The 10,979-nt window shown below is 42.1% G+C and overlaps 1 protein-coding gene across 4 annotated transcripts; it reads left to right on the top strand.

Moving 5' to 3' along the window:
• On the top strand, positions 1–8,178 carry TGIF1 (TGFB-induced factor homeobox 1). 4 transcript variants are annotated; one of them, XM_006867264.1, is made up of 3 exons: positions 1–262; positions 6,088–6,314; positions 7,119–8,178. In XM_006867264.1, exons 1-3 carry the CDS (start codon positions 238–240, stop codon positions 7,692–7,694), a joined length of 828 nt encoding a protein of 275 aa, XP_006867326.1. In that variant the 5' UTR covers positions 1–237; the 3' UTR covers positions 7,695–8,178. The 4 variants fall into 4 exon arrangements, with proteins under 4 accessions (XP_006867326.1, XP_006867327.1, XP_006867329.1 ...); XM_006867265.1 differs by lacking the exon at positions 1–262 and adding an exon at positions 733–1,042; XM_006867267.1 differs by lacking the exon at positions 1–262 and adding an exon at positions 2,745–2,766.
• The last annotated feature ends 2,801 nt before the right edge of the window (positions 8,179–10,979 follow it).

The raw sequence follows: 10,979 nt of genomic DNA, 5'->3' as shown, positions 1-10,979 counted from the left end.
AGCATGTGAGCATGACAAGTGTCTGTTCACAACGTGTTAGATTTCGAAACCTCCCCGCAATCCAGTCCGGAACTCGCAGCTGTAGCCTGGGGGAGCAGACCTTCACATGAGTGTCTGTGTCTTATCTCCCCCACAAAAAAACAAAACACACACACAAAAAAACCCCTCCCGCTTCAGTGGCTGTTGGAGGAAGACCCCCTAGACTAGAAGGGTGCGCCGAGACGCGTCCGCGTGTCAATGGCAGCCGCGCATTCTGGAAGAAGTTAATTCCTGTCCGGAATACTTTTCCTCCTGCGCTCCGCCCCTTGAATCCGAAGGGACTGCGGGTGTAGGACTGACTACAAGGACAGTGTAGCCCGGACAGCTGTCAACAACGTGAGCGGCAGCCTTGACTTCCTGGGGCTGGAAGAGCAGGGTTTGTAGTTTTACAACGAAACGCACCCTCGCCAGCTGGTGAAGAAAGGCCCCAAAGAGAAAGCCCGGCGGCCGCCGCCTTGTAAGAGACGCGGGCTGTATGCGCTCAGCCGGCAGGAAGGATTGAGTTTCTCGGTCCCCACCCCCGCGCCGCCCCCGCCAGTGACGGGTGACAGCGGCCGGGTGCCCGCGGCTCTGTCCGCGGATCGCGGCGCTGGAAGTGGGGGGAGGGGCGAGGAGCCGCGAGCGGGCGGGGGACGGGGCGGGCGGCGGGGGGCGGAGGCAGGACCTCCTGTACCTTCCCTCTGCGCTACGCTCACTCTGACAGCACCGAGGTGCGCCGAGCAGGAGCCGGGAACAAAGGAGCCAAGTGGGGAGAGGAGTGGGTCTGGAGAGGGAAAGTCCCGGCCGTTTGCCAGAAGATCCCGGCAGGAGGAAGCCCGAGTGTCAGTTGAATTCCATCCAAGGACCGGGCGCCTGGAACCCGAGCGCCTAGTTTAGCAGTAACGGTTGGAGCACCTCCTCCAAGTTACGGGAGAGTCTGCGGTGCCCACCACTCCTGGCGCGTCTGGCCCCCCTAGTCTTCCCTCCCGCGGGAAGTGGAAATCCAGAATGAAAGGCAAGAAAGGTAAGCCCGCCGCGTGCGGCGTGCGGCTTGTGAACCACTCCAGGGGTCGGGTGGGGTGCTAAAGTGACTTTGTGGACTTTTCCGCCGATGGACTCTCGGGCCGCCGTTTCTTTGTTGGGGCTCGGTCTGGAATGGCAGTTGATGTTTTCCTTCTAGACACACCACGAGGAGCTGTTGTCGGGAGACCAGCCTCTCCATGCTGCTGGCACGTTGTCAAGAAACCTACTCCGCGGTCTTGTTTGTGCAGCTCCAACTTTCATTGTCTGAGCGGACACCCCACGCTCCGAGCGGTCAGCCGCGTCTGGGTTTCTCGCACTAACTCGCCGGCTGCGGGTGTGGGGTCCCGGCCGGGCCGCCTGGCAGGGGGACTGGACTCTGCGCTGTGGGGTCCCTGACACCCGGCACTGCGCAGCCTTTGTCTCAAAGTTGGGCTCAAGGGCTCCCACGCCCAGCTGAGCTCCGCGCCCTCTTTTCTTGAGGAATTCAGCCTGCTCATAATTAAAGGAATTAATTGTGGACCCCAAACCGCCCTCTGGTGTAAATAGTTTTGGGAAACTACACTTTTAAAATCCCTAGTCTTTGAAAGTTTTCCCACTATGAACTTTGGTGGGATGAAGAGTTGGAACATTGGACAAGCTCCTGAAAGGGGCACGAGGTCAGAATGTGTCCCAATGTGACAAGCAGGCTTGGTTGTAAATGCAGAAAGTGACCCTGTCATTGTTTCCACGAAGCGTTCGGGAAGCTTTACAACTAAAATTTACCGTCAGTCTGGTTTAAAAACAAAATACACACACAAGCCAACCCACGAAAGGTCAGAGACTGTGAACTCTTTTAGAAGCTAACTTTTGAGTCACTGGTTGGGAAGTGCCCTCGAATCTTCAGTCGTTAAGGTGGAGGTGGCTCTTCTGTTGTGATTTATGAGGAGTGGTTCAAAACAGAAGTTGTTCGCTGGGGGCGGGGGGGGGGCCACTAGGATGGGGAGAGACCGACAGACACACGGGACACTGCGCATGCTCAGTAGCTCGCACGACTTTTTTTAAACTCCACATTCTTTCAGAAGCCTAATGCCTTGATAGACATTACATCGTGTACAGTTAAAATGGAAAAATTTCAAGTGGAACAGCCTTATGCCCGAGAGAGTTATTTCGACTCCGTTTTTACCTTGGTGTTCTGTACACTTGGTTCTGTGAAAAGACTTGAAACAGGTGGAATTGACCCTTTCCCAGCCCAAGTAACTGAAACGTCAGAACCAGGCTAACGTCGTAGTAGGACTCTCTTTGGACCCCTCCCCAACACAGACAGAAAATGGGGGTTAACTTAACCCAGAAAGAGGTAGGAAAACACCTGAGGAGCGTCCAGGCTCATCGCCTCTGTATCTCAACTCTTGGTAGAACTGACAGGTCTTGATCCTTACTGAAAGGGATTTTCTCTGAAGGGAGAAGAGTTGGTTCTTGTTCGGGTGCAGGATTTCCCCCGCCCCCCCCCCATTGTTCGGGTTGGGGGAAGGGGACGTCGCTGAATCTCTGCTGCCCACCTCGGTCTCCTTGCCCCTTCCCCCAACCCCCTCGGGTCCATCCTGGCTCTCCCCCGCCCCTCCATTCCGACCCCTTGTAGTCTCCCTCTCCCCAAAAGAACGAGGCTGGGAAATGCCGACGGGATCGGTGGGAATATTGGCAGTCCGCAGCCTAACCTTACTCAGCGCCCAGTCATGGAAACAATGAAAGGTTGACATGTTGGAGAGAAAACTTTGCGACTGGTGTGGATGGAGCTCATGCGGGGGAGCTGGCAATGTGATGCTTAACCGATTTTCTTTCTTTTATTCGGTTTTCCTGGCATCGCCTCAAGCTTTTTCATATGTCTGAAACGCTTTTGAAATTCTCATCTGGTTGTGCTAATAACTTGTACATTTCTAGGCACCACTCTAAGTGGAAGCTGAGGAACTCGAGAACAAAAGCCGCTTTGCTTCCTCCCTCGCTGGGCCCCTCCCTCTTCTCCGTCCTGCCTCCTCCTTTTGTAAAATACCTTTGAGGGGGTGAAAAAGTTCCCAGAGTCGACTCTGGAAGGACTCTTGAAGAAACTTCTCCTGCCTGGCTTGAAGGAGTTTTATGAAAGTCCGTGCAAATCTTTTAACGTTTACATGAAAACAAAGGCATCGTAAACTCAATTACAGAGCCCGGGATTTGTATAGTTTTAAGAAGCCGAGGATGCTTAAAATATCTTCCAAAATGGCCTTGAAACACCGCAGAGAGAAGGTTCCTTGAGGAAAATCCCTCGAGTCTTTTTTAAATACTAACTTTAGAATTTCTCTCTGGCTCCAGAGAAGCACACCTTGGATTTCGTGACTTGACTGTTAAGATTCCTGTTGCTTCTCCCCAGATTTTCTGACTAGGAGACTAATTTATAAGTTTGGATTTTCCTTATTGTGTACTTAGGCTCTTTAGATTTATTTTAGATTACTTTCTAGTTTTTCCTACGCCCCCCTCCTCCCCCGGTCCAACTTCGCAACCACTAAGAAAAGTGTAAAAACAAGCTTACATTTTAAAATGTGTTGTGGAATCGCGAGGCCGTCTAGTGACTTTCTAAACAACATTTCCTTGTATGTGGATAGAGTAAAAGGCTTGTGATTACCCCACCCCCTCCTCTCCTGGAACCACATTTTTTACAGTGTAAGCAACGCAAGAAGTTTGGAAACAAGTCGTAACTGGGAAACTTTTCAAAAGCTCTGTTACAATAGGAAATGACTAACGAGGAAAAAAGTCGTTTTGTTTTTCAAAGTTGAGCCACCATCAGTAGGGAGTTTTAATGAAAACAGTCCTGACAGAAGCAAACGTGGTTTTGCAGCCGTGAAATATCAGCTGGCATAGCCAAGGAACTCAAGCCTTAACTTCCTGTTACTTCAGCTTTTGTGCACATATTGGAAATATTTGTTAGGCGGTTCGGAGGCCTGGCATTCATTTATTTAAATGAACTGAGAACCGAGGAAAGTCACACTGGAGTTTGGTGTTGCTTAACTGAAACCTGCTTTTGTGTCAGTGACACTAACCTATTCTGAGAGATCAAGCTTCACGTCAAACTAACTGCAGATCAAAGGGCAGGCTTCTGGTTTTTTTATGTTTTGTTTTTGGTTTTAAAACTCTTTGTTATTACCAATTTACAGTTGGAAATTCAATGTTCAGTTAGCACATTTTCACACTTTTTGTAGGTTAAAATAAAGCAGAGGGAGTTAATAGCCTTGAGAAGAATGTCTGCCTTTTCATACCTTGAAAAGTTTAAACAAATGCTTTATTCAAATTTTCTTTAGTCATTCAATTACTTGGCACATTCTTTTTCAAGTTAATTTCTTTAACTATCAAAGCAAATGTAAACGCTAAAACAGGAACTAATTACTAATTTACAATTTTTGAAGGTTTTTTATTCATAGCTCTTCACCTGCATTTTAGTATGGGGTTTTAAAAGTTCCCATGTTCTCAATAGTGAAAGCAGTTTCCGTTTTAAATGTGCATTTCAAAAACTTTTTTAAAACTTTTATTTTTTATTTTTTAAAGCAGTTTAAGTAAATCCGCAGTGAAGGAGAACTTGAAAATACAGACTGGTTAAAATAGGATTCCTAAATGCGTTTTATTTGTGGTGGTTTGCTTAAGCCTGGAGCTAAAATGAATTTGCAAGATCAGTCTTCTCTTTTGTTAGAACTTGCTTTACTTTGTCTTGGGAGAGTTCTGCCTTCTTTGGGCAGAAGCGCCTTCTGCCCCCTGCAGTCCAAAACTAAAATCACGTCCCCAAGTAAAGGCAGAGTCGGTTAACTCCTAAGCGATTTCACCAACACGTGCTTGATTAAGTAGCTTTTACAATTTCATGGTGTTAAAATGATTTAAAGGGGTGGGGTAAAAAAGTTATTAAAAATATATTGAATACTTTTTATATTCAGGAATATTCTTTGTTTTTTATCATGGTAAGCTTTGACTCAAACTAAGTCATTTTTCAACCAAAATGAAATACTACAGAGAAAACATTTTTGTTTTAAAGGCTTACCTTTAATTTTTAATTCTGTTGTTTTCATTAATTTTACCTATTTTGGAAAATTATCTAAAGTAAAGAGAATATATTAACTTTAGTCAAAGAATTCTGAGTTGCTTTTAGTAGTTTGAAAGGGGAGGGACTAATACCATTTGTTACTGAAGTTCAAAGTGAGCCTTAACTGTTTGTAAGGGCCAGTGTAAATTTTATCTGATTTAAGTATTCTCAGTAATAGGATTGGAGTCCTGGTGTGGCGCTATGAGTGAATGCGCGCCAGACTGCAAAGTCTGTTGGAACTGCAAAGTTCAACCTCACCAGGTGCCCCTCTGAAACCCTCTACAGGGTCACTATGAGTTGCTATGATTTCTTGACAGCACTTAACAACAGGATTAAAGTGCTTAAAGCCAAAAGAGTGTTTCTTTTGGGAATTAACTATACACTTTTCTTTGTAATAAATTGATTGAATTCTATTTATTGGTTGTTGTTGTTGTTAAGTGCCATCGAGTCGGTTCTGACCCATAGCGACCCTGTACAGGGTTTTCGAGGTAGGTTCAGATTAAATTAATAGCTGAAATCTTATATCTCAGAAATTCAATGCCAGAAGAAGAATCGAATAACATTTTAAATGTACAATTAAGGTACTCCTAAGATGTTTTTCGTATTTACCAAAGACCTTAAAGAGAAGGTTTAAGATCTGTAACTCCCTTCCTATTTAACATGTGACAAGCTATTCACTCTAGGTGCCTTTGCTCTTGTTGGATCAGATGAAAGACTTTTCTTTGGAGAATCATTCCAAAGGAATGCAAGATGTTTAATTCTGTCGGAAAGCGAGTAAGAACAGGCTTCTGACAGTTTGTTGAAAATCTACTCTGTGCTGTGACTCAAATTACGTTTAGGTACTTTAGAGCAGAAAACCACTCATCCTTTGCCTAGTTTAAAACATTCTTACACTGAGTGGTGAAAATCAGTGAGGCTTGCAGTGGGTGCTCTGCTGTTTAAGCCACTGACAGTTGGTCTTTGTCCTTTCCTAGGTGTTGTTGCAGTGTCTGGCAGTGAGACTGAGGATGACGACAGCATGGACATTCCCCTGGACCTTTCCTCTTCCGCTGGCTCAGGCAAAAGAAGGAGAAGGGGCAACCTGCCCAAGGAATCTGTTCAGATTCTCCGGGATTGGCTGTACGAACACCGATACAACGCTTATCCCTCAGAGCAAGAAAAGGCCTTGCTGTCCCAACAAACACACTTATCTACACTACAGGTAAGGAGAAACAGCATGAGGTGTAATTTTTAATAGGCCCACGTTTTAATTTTTCAGTCATTTTATCACATTCCTTTATGTTGAACCATTAAGCTCCTCCACATTAAAAAAAAAGTTTATATTTTTATTATAAACTGTAGTGCTAAAGGTTAATAACTAATAAAGCAATTTGGAGAAATACACAAACACTTGACAGTCATCTGTCAAATAGTATCTCCTTTAATGCCTGGAAGAGTCTTCCTTTATGCAACAAACATAAAAAGATTAAACCATACTCTATTACCCAGGAAGCTGGTTTGATATTTAAACAAGGACAGACTCTCAGTGAGGTGTCATTTATGTTATTATGTCTGTTGACATAGTCATTTGAACTGGGAAAAATCAGTAACTGGGAGGAGGAGTGGCCCTTTTTCATACAGGAAAGGTTTTCCTGTAGTTGATTAACCTAAATGCTAGGGGTAGTAGGTAATAGGTTAGTATGGAGGAAAGTTAAAAGGTAAACTGCTCTTAAAATCATTTTCTGACATTTTAAAATTTATGGGTTTGTTTTTTTTTTCCTTTTTCTGTAAAGGTGATGAGACAAAAAAAGGGAATTTGTATTAAAAGAGGAGAAGGTTTATGACAGGAAACAGCTTTCTTTCTTGGCTGGGATCTAATACCTTAAAATAGCTTTGTGAGCTCAGATAAACCTTTTCATGCCTTTAATACTAAGAGAGAGGTCAATTAGGCACCCCATAGAAGCTTCTCAGAAAGTGTTTGGTGAGTGAATGAGGAAAGTGTTAAAGCATACTGATATGATTTCAGGTCTGTAACTGGTTCATCAACGCCCGCCGCAGGCTCCTCCCTGACATGCTGAGAAAGGATGGCAAAGATCCAAATCAGTTCACAATTTCCCGCCGTGGGGCCAAGATTTCTGAAGCTAGCTCCGTGGAGTCTGCAATGAGCATCAAAAACTTCATGCCAGCCCTAGAGGAGAGCCCATTTCATTCCTGTACAGCTGGACCAAACCCCACCCTAGGGAGGCCTCTGTCTCCTAAACCATCGTCCCCAGGGTCAATTTTGGCTCGACCGTCAGTGATCTGCCATACTACGGTGACTGCATCCAAAGATGTGCCTTTCCCACTCTGTCAGTCAGTAGGTGTGGGACAAAACACAGATGTACCGCAGATCGCAGCCAGCAACTTTACAGACACCGCTCTCATCTACCCAGAGGACTCCTGTAAATCTGGACCAAGTACAAACACACAAAGTGGCCTTTTCAACACTCCTCCTCCTACCCCACCAGATCTCAACCAGGATTTCAGTGGATTTCAACTGCTAGTCGATGTTGCACTCAAAAGGGCTGCAGAGATGGAGCTTCAGGCAAAACTAATGGCTTAACCCTTTTTTCAAGCAAAACAGTTCTCAAAAATGTCATGACTGCCGGGGTGATGGCAAGAGACAAATTGCATTATTTTATATATATTTTTTTTAATTAATATTTGCACATGGGATTGCTAAAATGAAGCTTCCTGTTACCGAGATGTCTTTAGTGGAATACGGTCATTCCAAGAACTATAAACTCAAAACTACTGCAGAAACAAAGGGTTTTCTTTTTTAAATGTTTCTTGGTAGATTATTCATAATGTGAGATGGTTCCCAAGATCATGTGATTTTTTTTCCCCCTTCTTACTCCCCTTTTTTGGTTGGTGTTTTTTTACACTGTGCAATACTTAGAGAACTAGCATCTTTTCATTCCTATGTGGAACAGGATGCCCACATACTGTCTAATTAATAAATTTTCCTTTTTTTTTTTCAAACAAGTATGACTCTAGATGATTGATGATGCCTTTTTCATGACATAATAAAGTATTTTCTTTAAAAATTATTGTAATGCAGTATGTTTTGTTGAAGGAGTTGTGCTTCTTAACAATAAGGAATATGGCACTCTAATGAGCAGGAAGTGGGGGGGAGGGGGGAGTGTGAATTGGGGGTGTCATCATCTCTGAAGAACCGTGGACAACAAGCCAGTATGTATAAACAGGATGTGTGATATTTATTTTTGACAGGAGGCAAAGCAGGTCCTTAAATCTTAAAACTGCAGGGCAAATGGAAATGAATCCTTTTGTCAGTGTTTAGTTTGCCATTAAATCTCTTAATGATCTACATATTTTAAATCTTGGCCAATGTTGGAAAGAAAGGCCTTGAAGCAGCTGGGTTATGCCTTAAGTTTTCAGAAGTAATCAAGAATCCAAGTAGTCTCTTAGCAATCCTCTTTACTATATTGTCCTATAAAATAACCCTTGCTCAGTGGTGCTGTTAGGTAATGCCCTTGTATTCAAATAGCACTTAAATTGTATATAATCACTTATATAACATTTTCTCAAATAATGAAGTAAACAGTGGGGTTCTATGATGACGCTGTTAACTTATTTGATAAACAGTTTCCAAGATCACAGTTTGCAGATACACAATGGTGTCATACACCAGTGAAGTTGTTGAGACAAATATGTATAAAATCACAATGGTTTAGAAAGGAATATGATGTTCCTTTCACTTAATATGGTTGAACAGATTTGTCACATGCCACAAGACCATTCTTTATAGTCATGCTTGGTATGAAGTTTCTTTGTTCCTATAGTCATCTTTCCAGTCCTGTCCCAGTTATGAGTTGTTCGAGTTTCATAGCTTCAGTATTGTTTAAAGAATAAAAATATTCTCCCAAATTTAAGCTTAAACTTGGGAACCCTATTTTAGAAAATTCCTACTACAGAAAGAGCTGAGTTCAATTTTGGTATGTGTAAGTAAAAGTAAAAAATTAACAGCTGTTGTGCACAGGGTCCATATGAGTCAGAGAACTACAGCATCTAATGAGAAGAGGAAAGAAAAACACGTGAGAAAACTACAGCACTCCAGTTTCTGAGGAGTACAGGTTTAAAAGCACATAGGCCTTTAGTGAGCTGGCTCCACCTTAAAGAGGCACAGAAATAGAAATCATAAAGGAACAAAACAAACAATTAAAATGAAATAAAGGTGCTAAGAATCCTAGTTTGCTCCAGTAGCTAGATCAAAGACCTAAATTTCACCAGAAGTCCAGCAAAGCCTAAAAGCCTTCATAATGAAGTTAGACCTTTAATAGCGCTAAGAAATGAAAAGGAACCCTATTAGGAATTAAAAAAAAAAGTTTAACAGGTCAAATGAAAACTCATAGCTAAAAAAAATCGCCGTAAATTGTGTGTGTATTTTTATTTTCCCTCTTAATAACGAGACCCTAATAAATAGAAATGGAGTTCTGGTGTGGTGCTTTGGGTTGATGCGTCAGGCTGCAAAGTCTTTTGAACTGCAAGGTTGACGGTTCAAGCTCACCAGCTGCTCCTTGGAAACCCTATACAGGGTCGCTATGGGTCGGAGTTGACTCAACGGCACTTAACAACAATAATAATAAATAGAAACTTTTCATTTGTTTATCTTTAACTTATTTGTGATTTTGTGGTAATTCATATTTTAATTTGCAGATAGTTTTGTTCTAGCTAGTCTAACAACCTCTGCCTTTTCATTGTTTTTTTTTTTGTCACTTAGTATTTAATATAATTACTTAGAGTTTTGATTAGGCTTACCATAGCCATCTACCCTAATCTTTTTTTGCCTGCCTTTTGTTTTAAAGGTGGTTCTAAGGGTTACAATATAATTCTTTAATATCACATTCTTCTTTACAACTTCATATAAAATATTTGTAAGAATATAGTTTCATTAACCCTTCCCCTTCCATTGTTTTCATATATATGAAGCTGTATACTTGATAAACACAACAGTATCTGCTCTAAATTTTGCTTTTTTTTTTTTAACAAGGTGCCTTTAAAAATGAGAAAAAAGGGTGCATATATGATCTTTTTTATTTCCCAGATGCTTATTATTTCTGGTGTTCTTCATTCCTTCCTATAGATGGGAATGACATCTAGTGTCATTTCTCTTACGTTTTAAGAATTTCCTGAAGATGCAAGCTTGGTGACAAATGCTGTTTCTCTTCATTACAAATGGCTTTATTTCACTTTAATCTTTGTTGAGTAGTTTTATTAGGTATATAATTTAAGGTTGGTTTTGTTGTTGTTGTTTTTTTTAAAACCTCCCTTTCAGCATTTTAAAGGCATTCATTGTCTGCTTGATACCATTGTTTCTGATGAAACATCAGATGTCATTTGTATCATTGGTTCCAAATGTGAGGTCTTTTTTTCTGGTGGTTTAATCTTTGGATTTTAATATTTTTTACTCTGATGTACATAAGTATGGTTTCACTGTGTTTATTTTGCTTGTGGAGTCCCTGGTGGTTCAAACAGCTAATGCGCTCAACAGCTTTAAAAACAGGTTGGAAGTTTGAGTCTGCACAGAGGCAAGTTGGAAGAAAGGCCTGGTGATCTTTAGAAAAGCGGCCACTGGAAACCCTATGCAAAACAGTTCTGCTCTGACACACATGTAATTGTCATGAGTTGTAATCACCCTTGACATCAACTGTTGCTATCTTGCTTCAGGTTCAGAGTTTCTTGGATTTGTAAGTTTGGTTTTTTTAAACCAAATTTTGGGAGAATTTTGGCCATTATTTCATTTTCCGTTATTGTATTTTTCACCTTTAAAATGCCCACTTGGTTCTTTTTTATTGTTCCTGTTTCTCTGCTAAGATGTCCCATCAGT

Source organism: Chrysochloris asiatica, unplaced genomic scaffold (genome assembly GCF_000296735.1).
Source record: "Chrysochloris asiatica unplaced genomic scaffold, ChrAsi1.0 scaffold00103, whole genome shotgun sequence".
Classification (NCBI taxonomy): Eukaryota; Metazoa; Chordata; class Mammalia; order Afrosoricida; family Chrysochloridae; genus Chrysochloris; species Chrysochloris asiatica.
The sequence above is the reverse complement of the archived record's forward strand: the minus strand, read 5'-3'. Positions and strand labels throughout refer to the sequence as shown.

Excerpts from the sequence above, each read along its gene's own strand:
- TGIF1 (XM_006867264.1), top strand. The coding sequence starts at position 238 with ATGGCAGCCGCGCATTCTGGAAGAA. Across the intron at positions 263-6,087 it reads AGCCGCGCATTCTGGAAGAA|GTGTTGTTGCAGTGTCTGGC; the intron begins GTTAATTCCTGT and ends GTCCTTTCCTAG. Across the intron at positions 6,315-7,118 it reads CACACTTATCTACACTACAG|GTCTGTAACTGGTTCATCAA; the intron begins GTAAGGAGAAAC and ends ATATGATTTCAG.